Source organism: Oncorhynchus mykiss, chromosome 16 (assembly GCF_057628025.1).
Source record: "Oncorhynchus mykiss isolate SJ-2025 chromosome 16, ASM5762802v1, whole genome shotgun sequence".
In the NCBI taxonomy this organism is placed as follows: Eukaryota; Metazoa; Chordata; class Actinopteri; order Salmoniformes; family Salmonidae; genus Oncorhynchus; species Oncorhynchus mykiss.
In genome coordinates, this window is record NC_143037.1 from 51,857,537 (window position 1) to 51,877,165 (window position 19,629).

At 40.1% G+C, this 19,629-nt stretch overlaps 2 protein-coding genes across 9 annotated transcripts in view; one reads left to right on the forward strand and one right to left on the reverse strand.

The window, feature by feature from the left end:
- LOC110492184 (protein kinase C and casein kinase substrate in neurons protein 1) overlaps positions 1-4,647 on the forward strand; it is a 61,334-nt gene extending 56,687 nt beyond the window's left edge. For all 8 annotated transcript variants that reach the window (XM_021566273.3, XM_090203198.1, XM_021566274.3 and 5 more), the window contains one exon: positions 357-4,647. In XM_021566273.3, the coding sequence (XP_021421948.1) occupies positions 357-466 (110 nt within the window). In that variant the 3' untranslated portion in view covers positions 467-4,647. The remainder of the gene's footprint in view (positions 1-356) is intronic.
- An 89-nt stretch (positions 4,648-4,736) lies between these two features.
- Positions 4,737-17,838, reverse strand: LOC110492186 (SAM pointed domain-containing Ets transcription factor). Its single transcript, XM_021566278.3, has 5 exons — positions 17,268-17,838; positions 9,366-9,829; positions 7,354-7,551; positions 6,386-6,568; positions 4,737-5,830 (listed from the first exon to the last, which is right to left on the reverse strand). Exons 2-5 carry the CDS (start codon positions 9,814-9,816, stop codon positions 5,652-5,654), a joined length of 1,011 nt encoding a protein of 336 aa, XP_021421953.2. The 5' UTR covers positions 9,817-9,829; positions 17,268-17,838; the 3' UTR covers positions 4,737-5,651.
- Between the last annotated feature and the right edge of the window lie 1,791 nt (positions 17,839-19,629).

Sequence of the window (19,629 nt, forward strand, 5' to 3'; positions counted from 1 at the left end):
TTGATAGGGGGGTGGAGATGAGGTCACGGGAAATGACCTGCCTTATCTGTGCATTCCATTCCAAAGTCACTTTATTCCCAGAGGAAGATTGTAGTGGTTAGTCAATAATGGCCACATTCTACTTCCTCCAATTACAGGCACCTGCTAGTCATTAGCAATCGTCTTCTGACTGTCCCTATATTAGAGGGTGTTAGTAGGGCCTTCCTAACAACATGATGCACATCCTGCCTGATCTTTGCTAATAGGGATGTGATAAAGGAAACAACAAAGATGTCCAAATGTACTATTGACCATAATATTGTTCAGTCATGGAAAAAGCATGGAATGCAAGTTGATTAAGGAGATGTTCTTCACAGGTGATGAACTGACCAAGACTGAGGATGAAGATGACCAAGGCTGGTGTCGAGGTCGCCTGGATACAGGCCGAGAGGGACTGTACCCGGCCAATTACGTCGAGGAAATTTAATGACCCTAGAGGAGGAGGGTATGCCATTGGAGGCAGCTCGGACTGTCCCATCCAATGGCACTGCACAGAGCCAGAGACTTATGAACAACACATCCCTTGCCCAACAGATGCGCCAAGCAGTCTTGACTAAATATAATCTTAGTAACGTAAGAAAAGACAATATATCAATATTATATTCATCCAGTATTTGAGGTGGGGAGGACTTAAACACTAAAACAGGAGCAGCATTTATTCCAGTCTACACAAACTCAAACATAACATTGAGCCAATGCAGGGACACATTTTGCATATCTGTGCTGTGTTTGATATAAAGATCATGCAGCTGATGTAAAATACATTTGCACTACATTCTCCTATAACAGTGTGACAATAATGTAACCAATTATACCTACCTACCCGTTTAACCAGAACAAGCTACTCAGCCTGCATTGTGTGTATATGGCGCCATTTTGTGTAGCATTTTCAATGCTATGTGTTCAGTCCTCATGTTTACATTGGGAATGCTGTGTATTGTTAAAAGTACCACAAAATGTATCATAGATTTTATTTTTTGTGATTTGGTCTAATCCCTTTTACCAGTGTGTGCATTGCTACACTAAGTGTTTATCTCAGAATGTGCTATGCAACAGGCTTTCCTTAAACCTCCAAGCCATATTAAGGCTACAAGATGCAACAAATCCGCTGATATGAAAACCAATGCAGAGGATCAGAGTTCACCATTAGACACAGAAACAGCATTGGAATAGCACCACAAACTTGTGTCTGACTTCATAACCGGAAGTGGAGTTGGTGTATATACCTTTTTTCTCTCTTCCCATCACCACCCTTAAATCATAACATCTCATTTCAATTCATTGCAGGGTATATCTACAATACCTGTTAATTGCAGGGTATATCTACAATACCTGTTAATTGCAGGGTATATCTACAATACCTGTTCATTTCAATTCATTGGGGGTATTATCTAGAATACCTGTATTTTTGGGGTCAGTGGGCATGATATTATCACCAGTTTGCTTTTATTTTATCTGTCAGTGGTAACTAGAAAGGTTTGATTGTTCAGGTGACGTAATCAGGCATATTAACTTTAAATGTAGTTGTTTTAAGGATATAAAATGAAAATGTGGACATGAATGTAGTTGTAGGGGCCTGGATGGAGACATGTTGTATTCCACTGTCATGGAGAACCCTACAAGGCAAAAAGCACTTATGAACCCATTCTCCTAGGGGCCCAAATCTGACTTAGGAGTGTACGCCCTTTCCTACACATGCCTTTCCTACTGCACTTCTCAGTAGTTGGTATTCAGACTTACCTTATGAAGGAGCGTAACATTCTTTGCAGGCGTGGTTCCCTTGTGCGTGCTGAATGCATTTAATTAAACAGCTAATAAACCCTCCCACTTGCTGGCCAACAGATTTTCTCTGGGATTTTTCATTCAATAGGGTTTTCAGTACATTTATCTTAAGCCATCCCTTTAATTACGGTGAACCTTTAATTAGAACTTTGACGACAGACTAGAATACATCTAGAGAACGGGTTCCAAATATAGGGATCAATGAAAGAAAGCCATCTCAATATATGCATATTCATCTCCGTTTCAGCACCAGCTGGTAGATTTAAAAATGATCTGATCTTGTAGATTATGTAGGCAAATTTTAAGGGTTAGGAAAGTATGTATAAATCATAAAAAAAACAGGTTTGGAAAGCCTTTATGCATGAAATATATTGATGATTAAAAAATACAGTGGTTTGAATTATCCTGAAAGTTATCATATTCAAATTCAATCCATGAATTAGTGGAAGGTGTATGAGGGTTGAACAATAATCTAGTCCTAATCATGGAACTGTTGGACAACGATGGTCCAGTCGTTGTGAACCGTGTGGTCTGAGTTCCAGAATGATTCAAATATGCTACATGTCCCAAATTATTGCACAACGTTAGCCTAATATGATCCACTAATGCTAGCAACCCTCAGCAACAACTACACAGAGGTGACAGAGGAAAGAAAGGTAAACAGAATAGAATAGAAGGATGCAAAATGTAAGCTACAATTATTTTTTTTACTGACACTAAAGTGACTGTTTTATAAATGTATGTGGGTATTACTGACGGTGGCTCCCAATATTGCCTAATATTTAACATGATTCAAATGGTAAAATAAAAAGGAGAAAAACCTGGGTATATAATTAAAACATTCAAATGCACAAACATCAACTAGCCAGGTTCAGCCCTACAGAAGCCTATATCTTGGGTCTCCAAATTTCATCCAAATAAATCATGGCAAAGTTATTTATGGCCTATTTCACTGCGGAAAAGAGGCCGCAATACATGTCATGTTGATATGATTTTCAGTTTGCTTCCATATGACTGGTCTCACATTCGTCTCCTGGGATCATAAGGACAAATCATCTAAAACAATTGCTATGTGTATTTATAATCCCCTTCTCCAAACAGATTACTCATTTACCTAGCTCTTATCAATAGCTCTTATCGATTGAAACATTGCAGTGCATGGATAATGCTGTTATTTCTATATAAGAAAAAAAATGGATGCTTTTTCCAATTGGAACCGGCAGATTCGCTACAGTGTCAAGGTAGTGGAATTATTAGGGAATTAGGTCACGGTCAGAATATGGCGTATCTGTAGACAAACCTCCGTCACGCCTTCGTTTCTTAGATCTCTACCCCGAACGAATAGCAGGTGAATAGCATGCTATTCGCATGCTTAAATTCAAGGTCAGTACAAGCATAGAGATAAAAGTTCATTAAAAGGGACTATGTTCCATTTACGCCACTTAACTCGGGTCGGAATCGGCCCCCTACTGAGCCAAAGAATGACCGAAATCTGAAATACATAAAACTCTTTCCTCATGCAATAACTCAACTATCACATAACCCTGTCATGCAACTAACTGCTACCTGTTGTCTCAGTATTTATTTGATCATTCAATAGTTGATCCACAGGGGGGAAGACAAGAGCATACCACAGTGACTACAGTATATCAGAAATCATTTCTTTGACAGAAGTAATTAACTCTACTTTAGATTGCTCCTGGTAGTATACTTCACATGCTCACACCTAACTCAGCCCCCTCAGCCCCTAACTCAGTTTAAATGCACAAACTGTATATACAGAAAATATTACAGTACTTGCTGACAAATCTAGTTTATCAGATGTTTATCCGATTCAAATATTTTTGCCAATGGTGGGCTATCTAAATCAGGCATTCAATAATGTTGTGAGAGCAGAAAGCTTTGCACAGAACAGGGGTCATGAACATGAGGTTAAACCGCCTCAAGTTTGATGTCATAGAACATTATTATATTGGCAAGATGTGTTTTGGTTATGGCTTCAGAGGAGATTTCACCAGGTCTTGGTATCACTGTTGAGAGAACACATCACCAGCTCACAAGTTATGTATCTTAGTGTAAACTGCCCAGAAAAAATAACTAATATCATCAAATGATCTTATAGCCTTTACACACACACACACACCTCGGGTAGATATTTTTTGGGAAACAAAAATCTTTATCATTCAGCGTGTATGAGTTGTGTAATTGTAAATAAAATAATAATAAAAAAATGCAAGTGATCAAATACTAAGACAAAATGTAGTATCATACATGCAAATGTGTTACAACAAAATAACAGCAATGGAAAGCATATTAAGTAATAGGTACCATATCGTATGAATTGCATCGCAATGGAATTGTCAATGTACCATATAAGAGCGTGATGTTACCCCACGCTGTCAGATTTGTATATGATGATGTAATTTAAGGATTTTATTCTATTGTAACTGTACAACTGTGTTGAGTTGGAAATGAAACCTAACTACATTGAGGCTGTAAAAACAGTGTATATGTAAATGCTTTTTTTAATGTTGATTTTTCTCTTCCTTATGCACACAAGGGGGACACGGCTCATGTTGTGAAACCCCTCTATTAGCAGACGTGTGTATGTTTATAGTTAGTGATGTAATTTGATCTCCTAACTGGTGTAGTGCCTGTTCATCTTAATGTAACACAAGGTTAATTTAAATATGCATAAAGATCATTATGATTATGATAATAAGGATGATATTCTGAATCAAAGTTGTTGTGATGGTGTCAATATTACAATATTGGTTTGAAAGGGGAAAACAAGTTTGTTGAGAATACAAACAAAATGTTTTGTGTCCTGTGTGTGTTTTTTGGATGGATTTTGACTGTGCATTATGTGTTATGATATGATTGTAGTCTTAGGGTGCTTGATGAAAAAAGGCTGCTTTGTTTTAAACACATTCAATATTTAAACACATTCTTACACATTGTCATTATAAATATTCAATATTATATTCCAACATTTGTATGTATCCAATCACTAAATCTCTGACACAGGTGTTCGATTCTATATACAGTTCCTAGCACTTGAAATGTGGCAGTGGTATTGAAATGCTTATATTACAGTAGTTCACTGTATTCACTAATTCCTATTAGACTGTATTCTTCCGCCAGGGAATGGGCACCGGAGTCAAATCATTTCAATTCAATGAGATCTGTGATATTACAAATCTACATCAGGATCATAATTGGCCCTACTGTATGGGGTAAACAGCTGTGACTGTGACCTATGAAGTGGCCTTAACATCGGACTGCTACTAGAGATCAGCAGTGAACATATTCAATCCATTCTATAGTACATTATATACTCACCATAGCTTAGTCCACTGTAGTTTCCAAAGCAAGCTTCAGAGAACTAGTTATGTAAAATGTAACATTAGTAAGTGCTATGGGTAGTAAGGAGGGACATGTTGAAATGTAAATGGCACTAAAAAGAGCAACCATTACAAATGAAGAAATAAATAGTAGCTGATGTACTGGTGATTAAGAGAAAAAGTATACAAACATGGAATTGACATTTGTGAAAATGAAATATTGGACAATTAATATTACAATTATTTCAACAATATTGTAAATGTAAAACATTACATATCTAATGCAATGTGACAATAAATTCCCATATGCAATCAGGTTACACATAAGAATATTGAAATTAGGCAGGAGTGCACAATGCAGGAGGCAGTCTATGCAGTGCATTGTTAATGCTGGAGCTAAAACAGCAGTTAGAGGCTTCTTTTCAGTTAGTTGTCACCAGTCATCACCACTCGTGTTCTCCTCTTCTGGCTGGCTGCTCAACAGCTTCATACAGGGTGGACAAACTGATAGACCAGTCTCTGGGACACATCAGGCTTGCGGATGATGCCCTTCTTGTAGTACTGTCGGATAGAGCGACTCAGCTTGTCGTAGTTCATAGCTGGACGGTTCTTTCTGAGGCCCCATAACCTGGCTACATAAGCCGAGTTTTCGATTTTGAAGATACCTGATGATTAAAGGAAAAATAAAATGCAAGAGATGGAACATTTCACTTTTTTCAGCAACCAATGGACAAATAAGCCCCAAATGTTGAATAACCCAAGTCAGTTCACATGGCCAAATGTTCTCACCCTTACAGTGTACATTTTAGGACACACTCAGCTTTAAAGCCCCCATCCAGTCTTTTTGTTTTAGCTTTTATATCATCACTATATTTCTAATAAATTACTGTGTGTCTCTATTTCATAAAAATACGTTTTTGCCATTGAAATGCTCAGTCTGATCCTGTGGGCGTGTTTATAGGAATTTAAATATATTTACATGCAGTGCCCTGATTGGCGCATCGGACCGTCTTGAATCTAGAGCCTACGTACCCTTTCAAAGTAGGAGGAATCATATGCAAAATAAAAGATGACTGATCATTGGTCAGAATAATCCGATCAGATTGTGATGTCATGATCTGGGCCAAAAACTCTATCCCACCTGAACAGGCTGAAATTCCAGGCTAAAATGTACACCATACACCTGTCTGCACTCCCCCCTCTTTCCCCTGCCCACTAACCTTTCTCCTTGTTGAGCCAGCGGATGCAGCGTCCATAGTTGTGTGGCTTGAGGAGCAGCTGTCTAAGGAACTGCCACAGGTGGATGGGCTGGCTTGAGCAGGATGAGTCAGCCTCTGGACACGTCTCCTCAGCACTATGTAACTTGGTATCTCCTGGTATGCAACACTCCTTCATGCACGCAGCTGTGACAAAAACAACATTGAACAGGATTACGCATTTGTTATCTCAACATAAGACTAAGAAAATATCTGAAAACTACAGTACAATCTATATAGTGAATGAGCCAAGTACTCATTTGGCTTGTGGCTATTAAACATTCAATAGTTTTCTATGGAATTACGCACACCATAAATGAAATATATGCCATATTATAATATAAGTGTACAAAACATTAAGAACACCTGCTCTTTCCATGCCATAGACTGACCAGGTGAATCCAGGTGAAAGCTATGATCCCTTATTGATGTCACTTGTTAAGTTCACTTCAATCAGTGTAGATGAAGGGGAGGAGACAGGTTAAAGAAGTATTTTTAAGCCTTGATACAATTGAAACATGGATTGTGGATGTGTGCCACTCAGAGGGTGAATGGGCAAGACAAAATATTTAAGTGTCTTTGAACGGGGTATGGTAGTAGGTGCCAGGTGCACCAGTTTCAGTGTGTCAAGAACTGCAATGCTGCTGGGTTTTTCACACTCAACAGTTTCCCATGTGTATCAGGAATGGCCCACCACCCAAAGGACATCCAGCCAACTTGACACAAGTGTGGGAAGCATTGGAGTCAACATGGGCCAGCATCCCTGTGGAACGTTTTCGACACCTTGTAGAGTCAATGCCCCCAACGAATTGAGGCTGTTCTGACGGCAAAAGAGGGTGCAACTCAATATTAGGAAGGTGTTCCTAATGTTGTGTACACTCAATGTATATATACCACAGTCTGATTAACAGATCCGTTCAAGGTTGCCCTACCTGATCTCCAGATGTCCAGGTGAGCAAACAGCAGGTCTCCACATTGCATTGAGCGCTGCCTGAAGTCCTCCTCTGTCATGGAGCACAGGTCCTTCCCACTGAGCTCCTGGAACACCTTTCCCACCTGGGGTAGTCTGTACAGGTGCTCTGTCCACAGCAGCCACTTCTGGACGTTCCCACAGTTCCACTCCATGGGTTCTGCAGAGGCGATGAGGTACATTGTACTGTATGCAATTTCTGAACTGATATTTGTCTTCCCTATGACAAGGAGTGAGTGAGTGAGCATGTGAAATGAGGCGTGTGAAATTATGAATTGTCAACAGAGGCATTTGCACAGGGCGGAGAGGCCCCAGACACTTCTGTCATTGGGCTGTAAAACAGTACAGTAAAATCCTTACCTTGAGAGCTCTTTCCCAACAATGCAGTGATAATAATAATAATATTATATTATTAGCATAGAAGTTGCATAAAAAAAGGGCACCCTACAGTGAATGGTGACCTTTACTGTTTTGTTTGCTTTCCTATAAGTAAGATCTGACAGTGGATAATGGGGTGTTTCAACTGTGAGACTTTTCTCAGTGCTCTTTTATCCTTATTCTAGTCATTCTACAGACAGTGACAGATCACATGTTTAACTGTGGTGAACATGATAGACCCTGAGACTGATAGAGACATGAGGTCTATCCCTTTTGGAGACTATTCAGACCCCTTGACTTTTTTCACATTTTGGTAGGTTACAGCCTTATTCTAAAATTGATTCAATCGTTTTTTAAATCTGTATTAATCTACCCACAATGCTCAATAATGACAAAGCAAAAACAGTAAAAAAAAAAAACATGTAAATATCACATTTACATAAGTATTCAGACCCTTTACTCAATACTTTGTTGAAGCACCTTTGGCAGCGATTACAGCCTCAAGTCTTCTTGGGTATGACGCTACAAGCTTGGCACACCTGTATGTTGGGAGTTTCTCCCATTCTTCTCTGCAGATCCTCTCAATCTCTGTCAGGTTGGATGGGGAGCATTGCTGCACAGTTATTTTCAGGTCTCTCCAGAGATGTTCGATCAGGTTCAAGTCCGGGCTCTGGCTGGGTCACTCGAGGACATTCAGAGACTTGTCACGAAGCCACTACTGCGTTGCCTTGGCTGTGTGCTTGACCTGTCTGGGTTGTTGTCCTGTTGGAAGGTGAACATTCACAACAGTCTGAGGTCCTGAGTGCTCTGGAGCAGGTTTTCATCAAGGATCGCTCTCCGTTCATCTTTGCCTCGATCCTGACTACTCTCCCAGTCCCTGCAACTGAAAAGCATCCCCACAGCATGATGCTGCCACCACCATGCTTCACTGAACCAATCGGGTTCTTGGTCACTTTCCTGACCAAGGCCCATCTCCCCCGATTGCTCAGTTTGGCTGGGCGGCCAGCTCTGGGAAGAGTCTTGGTGGTTCCAAACTTCTTCCATTTTAGAATGATGGAGGCCACTGTGTTCTAGGGGACCTTCAATGCTGCATAGTTTATTTGGTACCCTTCCCCAGATATGTGCCTCGACACAATCCTGTCTCAGAGCTCTACAGACAATTCCTTTGACATCATGGTTTTTGCTCTGACATGCACTGTCAAATGTGGGACCTTATATAGACAGGTGTGTGCCTTTCCAAATCATGTCCAATCAATTGATCTCATAGCGAAGGGTCGGAATACTCATGTAAAGAAGGTATTTCTGTTTTTTATTTTTAATACATTTGCGAAAAGCTGTTTTCACTTTGTCTTTATGGTGGTATTGTGTGTAGATTTCTGAGGATTTACATTTTTTAAATCCATTTTAGAATAAGGCTGTAACGTAACAAAACATGTAAAAAGTCAAGGGGTCTGAATACTTTCCGAAGGCACTGTATGAAACAGTAGCAATGTTTACAGCACAGTAATAACAGTAATAATAACCGTAATACCATGGTAACAATAGGGTAACAAATTACAGGCACACAATATCTTGGTAGTTAAACAGTTTTCCTACCTGGGGTAATGTTGAGCAGCTTGCAGGCGGTCTCTATGTCCTTCATTACTTCTCCCAACACAATGCTCTGAACCTGCTCCAGACAGCGTTCCTCCACCTGTCCCTCTAGCCCAGAGGGGACCTCCAATCCCAGGCCCACCCCCAAACCCTGGCTGTCGATGACAGGGCACTGCTCCAAGGGCTTACAGGGGGGCTCAGGGGGTGCTACCTCTTTCTTCTTCAACAGCCACAAGCTGTCTTCAGTGAGGAGCATGTCAGAGCAGGGCAGGAACACCCCTTGCAGGCTGCGTTCAGGAGCGGTGTGTTTAGGCACACTTATCAGTCCACGGGGCGGCTTGGTATCCTCCTCCTCCCAGGCCCTCAGAGCAGACACACTGTAGGGGTAGTCATTGAAACTCATCAGGGGAAGGGGCACTGTGCTCCCCACGCGGTCACAGCCTGGACTCCCCATAGCTTCAACAGTACTGGAGATCAGAAAGGAAGACTTTCATCAGGCATGTTATATAAAGGGATTTATACTGGATACACAAAAAGACCCTTTCCGAAAGGTCTCAAAACAATAGCGAACTTGATGGCAAACTGTTCACATATCGACATAGCAAATGTCAGGTGTAAGAAAAGTTTTTTTTTTTTTATCATGTCTGGTGAAAAAAATCATCTGTCATCCATGAGTGACACTTTCTAATTACAATTTTCTAGTCACTTTGTTTGACTGGCTTATTTTCCTTTTCAATTCACATGGCAAGCTTTTCCCTCAGACAGTGTTGTCTTAATGCTTCATTGAAACCATATCCAAATGTCAAAATATGAAACAGTAGTAATCCGAAAGCAAACATGACATTTCATTAATGTTGTTTGTTCTGTTGGTACTTTCTTTGAAAATTTGAATGAACCAATCTATTTTCATAAAAACAACACTTCATTATGTAGAGTAGCACGTTTGAGTATGGTTTCAATTTCAAAGGGTTGACTTTTTGTCATGTTATCAGTAACCTCTTCCCCTAGTCAGAGCTACAGAAACCCTGAAAGGTGCTGCACGACCAATGCAGATGCTGCTTGGTCAATCCAACGTCTGTACTGGCCGTGCAGGATTTACAGGGACATGGCCTCTGCAGAAGTCAAGGCATTCATACTTTAAGTGCTTCGCGGAGCAGAAGTGAGGGAAGGTGTCAAGGAAGTGAGTTTGTGTTCTGCTGTCAACCAATCATGTCAGTGCGGAGCTATAAGGAGCCCTGTACATTGTTACAAAATTTGGGAGGTGCACAGCGATGCAATAAGTAGCTCAATTTGGCCTCTTCGTGCCTCCGAGGCTCCGATTACGTCACATCCTCCACATGGAGCCTGAGACCACACTCTCAGATCAAGCATAAATGGGCTTTACCCTAACGCTCCAAGTGACAAATGACAGTTAGTTTGATAGTTGGTTCTGTGAGATTATACAACGGGTGGGTCTAATCCTGAATGCTGTTGGTTAAAAATGCATTCCAGATGGTGTCTATTCCACAAATTACCACTGGCTAAATCTATGATGTTAAAATGCCTAATTTACTCTGTTCCATCTGACTGCGCAATCCACTGTCTCATCAGCCCAGGCAGGTAATTTCTAAACTTGATCTCCACTATAAAAAGCATCTAGACATTATCTCACATTTCTTTTAGACTAACATTTAGTTTCCAAAAGTGGAGATTTGTATAAACCTTACTGTCTGTCTCTCCGACATTTGCAACATTGTTTCAATATTCAACTTCGATTTACAGCTGTCCCATAGTAATGAAAGTGTCTTAACCAGACAGACAGGCAGACAGCTTTTCGCAGACAGTCAAAATCATGAATCTCCTGGCATAATCTGTATGCAAATGTCAATAGAAAACAGGTCAAACTAAACGAAATGCAGCCCGTTTGCAGTCTTTCCAGCTTTAGTTTGAAGTGATTGTGTTAGCTGTGTTGTTGGCAAGGTCCTCTGAACAACAGTGTCCTGAGGAGAGTGCACATTTTCTATGCCAGACGAAATCGCACATCATTACCTCATTGTTATGGATGTATCCAAATAAATGTCACTAGAAAACAGCTTAAACAAACGCAAATGCAGCTACTTTGCTGTTATTCTGGCTGCACCGTTTGACGTGACTGTAAATTAGCCGTAGTTGCCCAGCTAGCAATAAGAACATTGACAATAGAACGAAGGACTGGGTCACGTCCAGATACAGAACAAAAAGATTGAAGACCGGGTCGCGTCTCTGGCAACCGAACCGAAAGAACAAACGACCAGCCGGCTTGGCTAGCAACCTTAGATTTGTGTCGGTACTATATATAGTGGAAGGATGAAATAGTATGAATAAATTCATTAAAATAATGTTTTGATGAAAATACGTAAATTGTTATTTACATTTTAGCAGACACTCTTATCCAGATGAATTAGGGTTAAGTGCGTTGTTCAAGGACACATCAACATATTTTTCACCTAGTCAGCTCTGGAAATTAAACCAGCAACCTTTCGGGTACTGACCCAGCGTCCTTTACCGATAGGCTACCGTTTTATGATAGTGATAATGCCTCGTCTCGGGCCTAACAACACCCGTGCCAATATACCCTCCAAACACCGGCTTCTCAGACCTTATCACTTAAACATAAGGTAACAGACATCATGTAATGTCAAGACTGGGTGCTAATGCATTAAATGAAACTACATGTGAGTATCCATTATAATCACTGGGTTAAGAGGTGATAATCTAGGATGAAGTAAGTAGCATTGTCCCATTAAAAGCTAGAATCCTTAATTGAAACAATAACAAAGGGGTCACCTGCCCTCTGTTTTGGTTGTTTTTTTAAACTGAGGGATGGGCCGGAGGAATGTAACCACTTTCAAACTCATAGACAGAGCTATGGATGCAAGGACTGACCATCCGTGATATCAAAATAACAATGTTAACCATGTTTTGAGGCTATACAGCACTTGTTTACCTTTACATTGTTTACAAACATTTGATTAAAACAAGCTGATATTTTGGGTTCGGATGGGGTAAACTCATGAGACATTTCTAAGTTATATTATTCAAGAATCAATGGGAATACAGTGCATTCGGAAAGTATTTAGACCCCTTGACTTTTTCCACATTTTGTTGTTACAGCCTCATTCTAAAATGGATGAAATACATTTGTGTCCTAATCAGTCTACACACAATGACAAAGTGAAAACAGATTTTTAGGAATGTTTACAAATTTATAAAGAATTTAAAACAGAAATACCTTATTTGCATAAGTATTCAAACCCTTTGCTATGAGACTTGAAATTGAGCTCAGGTGCATCCTTTTTCCATTGATCATCCTTGAGATGTTTCTACAACTTGATTGGAGTCCATCTGTGGTACATTCAATTGATTGCACATGATTTGGAAAGTCACACACCTGTCTATATAAGGTCCCACAGTTGACAGTGCATGTCAGAGCAAAAACCAAGCCATGAGGTCAAAGGAATTGTCCTTAGAGCACCGAGACAGGATTGTGCCAAGGCACAGATCTGGGGAAGGGTACCAAAACCTTCCAGAAGGACAACCATCTCTGCAGTACTCCACCAATCAGGCCTTTATGGTAGATTGGCCAGATGGAAGCCACTCCTCAGTAAAAGGCACATGACAGCCCACTTGGAGTTTGCCAAAAGGCACCTTAAGACTCTCAAACCATGAGAAACAAGATTCTCTGGTCTGATGAAATCAAGATTAAGTGTCACATCTGGAGGAAACCTGGAAGGTTCACCTTCCAACAGGACAACGACCCGATCAGACATCTCTGGAGAGACCCGAAAATAGCGTTGCATCGACGCTCCCCATCCAACCTGACAGAGATTGAGAGGATCTGCAGAGAAGAATGGGAGAAACTCCCCAAATACAGGTGTGCCAAGCTCGTAGCATCATACCAAAGAAGACTGGGCTGTAATCGCTGCCAATGGTGCAAAGTACTGAGTAAATGGTCTGAATACTTATGTAAATGTGATATTTCAGGTTTTTTTATTTTATACATTTGCAAAACTTTCTAAAAACCTGTTTTTGTATAGTCATTATGGAGTTTTGTGTGTAGATTGATGAGGAAAAAAAACAATTTAATCAATTCTAGAATAAAGCTGTAATGTAACAAATGTGAAAAAAGTCAAGGGGTCTGAATACTTTCTGAAGGCACTGTATGTCAGTTCTTTTCAATCACTTTGGCACATTTTTCAGATGTAAGTGGTGTATTTTCAAAACTACAAAACTCTAAACTGATTCACTTGTAATGTCCCCATTCTTATGTTCAGAACTCTTGATTAGAGTTCATAAAAATAACATGGCACTGATAGACATGGTCGCCTGGTTCCTGGCTTCTAAGCAACTTTGCAGTATTATTTTTTGTGTGTGTGTGTGTGTGTTATTTCTCACATTATATTCACAAGCATTTCTCTACTCTCGCAATAACATCTGCTAAATATGTGTATGCAACCAATAAACATGATGATTTGATTTTCGTTTAAATACCACAAGAACATTTTGTTTTGCCATCAATACATCAAATTTACATTTACATCATTTAGCAGACACTCTTATCCAGAGTGATTTACAGTAGTGAGTGCCTACATTTTTCATACTTTCTGTAACTTGTCCCCCGTGGGAGTCGAACCCACAACACTGGTGTAGCAAGCACTGTGCTCTACCAACTCAGCCACACAGGACAAAATAATGATAGCCTCACCATTTACTAATTTTAACTACCTTTTAATCCAATAGCAAAAAATACAAGATACACATTTCTAAATGTACATTTTTTTCTATAGAGTATTTGACTCTAACTTGACATGCAATTTGTTTTTGCAAACCAATGACAGGTTGAGACCATGTTAAGACATATGTCAGTCTTACACTTTCATTATCTTTACACAGTACATACGTGGAACAGATTTTCCGATATAACGGTATTGTAGGGGTATTGTAAAGCAGTTGGCAACTGTAAAAATGTATATATGTGTAGCAAGGTGCTGTGTATTCCATTTCTGCCCTATGCAACATTGTAGAAGATCACCTTTCTAGGTAAACTGATAACAGCATCGCATGTCTCTCTCCTTGGCAAAATGAATCAGCTCACAGTGTATCAATAATACTCAGATGATGAGTGGAATATATTGTTATATACAACCCAGGTATTATAGCAGTGCATTGTACAACAAATGGTAGCACATAGTGCCTCTTTCCACTTTGAAATATTGAAGCACACTGGCTGATGGAGGACGATGATGTAGTATTTACAGCCACATCCATATATGATTTGGTTTTTACTTTCCAACATAAATGGATTTCAATTGATACATTTATGATGTAAAAATATAGAATTGTACAGTACTTATTTTTTTGTTGGTACTTTAACCCCTTTCCCCCCCAATTTCGTGATATCCAATTACAGTCTTGTCCCATCGCTGCATCTCCCCTACGGACTTGGGTGAGGCGAAGGTCGAGAGCCATTCGTCCTCTGAAACACAACCCTGCCAAGCTGCACTGCTTCTTGACACACTGCTCGCTTAACTCAGAAAGCAGCCGCACCAATGTGTTGGAAGAAACACCATCCAACTGGCAACCGAAGTTAGCTTGCAGGCACCCGGCCCACCACAAGGAGTCGCTAGAGCGCGATGGGACAAGGAAATCCCGGCCGGCCAAACCCTCCTCTAACCCGGACAATGCTGGGCCAATTGTATGCTGCTTCATGGGTCTCCCGGTCACTACCGGCTGTGTCACAGCCTGGGATCGAACCCAGGATCTAGTGACGTCTCAAGCACTGCTATGTAGTTCCTTAGACCGCTGCGCCACTCGGGAGGAAATTGATATGCGATTTTGATTCAGCAGTTAGCAGTTTTGAGCAGATTGATAATATGATAGTTAAATGTATTGTCAACAAATTAAAAGAAAATCATACAAAAATGTGAATACTGTATTTTGAAAAGCAGGTATGAACAGGTATCCAAATTGAAAGAGATTTGGTGCACATGAGCCATTTTGATGACCTGTTTAGATTTTTGTACTTAAGAGTTGTGAAAATTTACCACATACAGTACTTGCACCAAAATCATTGAAAAAAAACATGTCATTAATATACAGTAAGTTTGTTTATATAAATGTCCACAATGTCATGCAATACTGTATCCATGATAGCTGAATCAGCACTTATAGACTGAGGCCCTGGGGTGTTTGGCTGGTTGCTCAGGTACTGGTGGACACTGACAGGGTTAAGTTTTTTAGGTCAACAAAACGTATTTGAGGTTAATTTCAAAATGAAAGTATCTGCCCTCACAGCATATTAGACAAAAGGTGGACAATAAATAACCCAGCCCATATCCACGGTGTGAGTAACAGCTGAGGTGGAGGTGGCATTGTATCCTCTGACGTGCTGGTTTAACCGCAACAGCTCATAATACTGTGCTGGCCGTATTCACATAGTATAGAATGATTCAGCAAATAGGAGGGCTCAGATGAAAAACTGTACATACATTCAATATTGAGACTGTTGAGAAGTGCTGTGTCTCTGTGCACTAGAACCAGAATGTATGTATGACATGTGCTGTATCTTGCTATTGGCACTAAGGTGTATAAATGGCAGTATAGTGCAGTTGTGTGATGAAGTGGGAAATGCGTTTTTATTACATTTAGTGCTTGAGGGGTTTTGGCTGATTGCTTATCATTTCCAATACTAAGTGTAACATAATTGGTGAGTTATTACAGGGAAGTTAAAATCGCCGGAGGACCAAATACTGTAAAGTGGGGGCCTTCTATGGATAATGAAATAGTTCAATAAAGGTAAAGTATTGTTTGAGTATAACATCATGTACAAATCATGAATGTTTTAATAGTTTGAGAATTGAAATATATTCATTCTAATGAAGAAGGTAGTGTCTTACAATCGCGCTCCATTTCTCTGTTTTCCTGGTTGGTATGTGTGCGTGTGTGTGACTATTGTATACACGTGAATTAAATACTTCTTTAGAACAAAGCACTGGGTTCAAAAATACACCTTGATAGATAACCATTTCTAAAGTGATATCAGAGGCATTCAGTCGATATGAAAGATATTTGGTCATGTATTACTCATTGCATTCCCCTACACATTAAACAAAGGGAGGGCTACTTTAAATTCACACCTATTTCTTTATCTCAATACTTTACTAGCATTAAAAAATAATTTCTCAGTGTGTGTGTGTGTGTGTGCATCTGTGTGTGTGTCATCTAAACCTCCAAACAAAGTTCAGGCACACAGTCATTAGAAGAGGGTGGTGAAACTCTCATTACACCTGTTGAACTGGTTTGGTGTCCCTTGGGGCCTGCTTACAAAAACTGAAAAACATTGCAGGTGTGTGATTAACCTGTGCGTACTAAAAAAGCAGTTTGGTGCACTTTCCATGGATGCAAGGAAAAACAAAGAAATATCAATGTATCAAAAGGAAACAGATCACGTGAACTTTATATCCGAGGTGCATGAAAATGCCACAAGAAAGAGAATCACCTCTGATATTGCAAAAAAATCGGAGTGAATTTGTAATTGCCAAAAAGAGTAACAGAGTGAAAAACTGAATACAGTGTTTCCTTCAAACATACTTCATCAGTGTCTTGATGACACTTTGACCAGAACAACTGTGACCCCTTCTGTAAAGAGTGGCATGGTAGATACAACACTCCGACAGTTCACTGCTACAGTGTAAATCCCTGTCTGAAAGTCTTCTTATCAAACTGGTTCCATGGTATGTCATCCTCAATAATATAACTCATAGTAATCATACTGATCAACATCTCCATCATCCCCACCTTGCATAGTTCAAGACAGTCTACCACTTCATTCTAAAAAAAAATCCACCACAATATCTTTCCCAAACCCAGGCGTGTCCGTAGACATACCTGGTCAGAGGAGCAGGCTGCTGATGGTGTTTGAGCTGGTAGACTGTCACTCTGGATATCTGTCTTCACGTCTGTCAATGGACTTCTTGTACTGGTGCCGAAGAGTTCCACAGTGAGTCACAATGCAGATGGGCAGAAGCTCAAGTCCCAAGCTCCTCTGGTGGTGGATGAGTTTAATATGTAGGCTCTCTTCTAGTGGTCTTCTCTGGTTGGCTGTTTCAGTCGTCAGGTTGTAACAGATGATTGTGGCCCTCAGGTCATAAGGCAGTGATGTGTCAGAGAGAGAGAGGGGGATTAGGCAGGATACCTGGAGCCGTGTCTCAAACGCTATCAGGTGGTCGGAGTGCTTTTTTCTGCTCTGACAGTTGAGAGAGTCCTCAGCTGGCCTGCTTGGTGGGGTGTGAGGCGAGGTTGTTGGTCATCATGGCCAGCCAGCCTTATCTGTGATGAAGTTCTCACTATACTGACAAATTCATGCCAGAGGGTGCGCGCGTAGGAATGCTTGCTTCAATGTGACTTCAGGTCATATTTATAAGGAGCTATTTTCACCTAGGTAAACAGTATGATGAATGTGGTTCTACCTAGCTACAGGTGTATGAGCAACTCAGTGACGACATCCCTAACTTCCCACCTCTCCTAAGAAGAGTGGCAGTTAACTCTTTGCTGTCAGCCATGGCTTCTCATTGTAAAAGGATGAGTTTCCTAAACGTGTTCCCTTCAGTAATTTGATGTAATCTATACAATGTTTGTGATTTGTGAATAAAACAACATCCCATTGGCGTGAGGGAATTTTCTAAGATTTCTTATCACTCAAAGATTTACATAATGAACAAGGCTGCATTGTGTAAGCCAGGTAACACCACATTTGCCTACCAAATTAGAAATTCCAAGCTTTCTACTTTTGTGATTTTAAGTGAAGTTGATTTTAAAAAAGGAAGAGTCGCACGCTCTCTATATACAATCGACCACATATTGTCCATGGTTCTGAAGTCCGTAGACTCAAACATTTTGATTTTGTGGCCAATTAACAATTTATTTGTGGATTTTGTTGTGTGCTTGGGTTTATTGTCTTGCTGGAAGATCCACTAGGGGCCAAGTTTAGCCTTCTGGCATAGGCAACCAGATTTTGGGCTAAAATATCCTGGTACTGGGTTCATTATGCCATTGACTAAGGGCCCCAGCACCAGTGGAAGCAAAACAACCCCATAACATCAAAGATCCACCACCATATTTTACAGTAGGTATGGGGTTCTTTTCTGCTCATGCATTTTGACTCCAAACCGAGTCAAAATGTGCATTGCCAAAGGGCTCTATTTTCAACAAATGTGCTTGGATTGGAACCGGTGCTTTGGTCAAATGACAATAAATTCTACAAATTTTGCCAAGGGTCAAAGAGAACAATTTGCAGTTTTATAGCTAATATCATGCTCTTCTACACATTTTGAAATGAGGCTGAGACAAAATGTTGCTGTTTTAGAGGTAGACTCAGCTAAATCACGTTGCAACGAGCAGCACCGCAGATATTGAGATGAGCAAGATGCAAGACTTTGCTCTCACACAGTCACACACAGTATCTGCGCATGCAGACTGGTACAGGACCAAAACAGGGGAGAAGTTAAGCCTTGTGCTTCAACAATCTTAGTTGTTACTTTCTGCATCTACTTCATATCGCTGAGTCTACCTTGAAAGCAAATTTCCTGCAATTCAACACATTGTCATGGGGAAGACAGAAAAATCAGTTCAGGAGTAAAATGTGGCTTAACGAATCACTTAATAAGTTACAATTACTCACTGGTTGCACTCTGTGTGAAATAATAGGGGTTGACATGATTTTTTTATGAATGACCCTTCCTCTGTCCCCCATACATACAACATATGTTAGGTCAGTCAGTCAAGTATTGCATTTAAAGCTAAGATTCAACTGCAAAGACCAGGGAGCTTTTCAAAATCTCATAAAGAAGGGCAATAATTGGTAAATGGGTAACAATAACAAATCAGACATTGAATATCTATTTAAGCGTGGTCAAATTAATAATTAAGCTGTGGATTATATATTAAACCATCCAGACACATCAAAGATACAGTCGTCCCTTTGAACTGAGCTGCAGGACAGGAACGAAATGTTACCATGAGGTCAACAAGAAAGGTGGAGGTGTACACTACCAGTCAAAAGATTTAGAACACCTACTCATTCAAGGGTTTTTCTTTATTTTTACTATTTTCAACATTGTAGAATAATAGTAAAGAAATCAAAACTATGAAATAACACATATGGAATCATGTAGTAACCAAAAAAGTTAAGTTCTTTAAATAGCCACCCTTTGCCTTGATGACAGCTTTGAACACTCGTGGTATTCTCTCA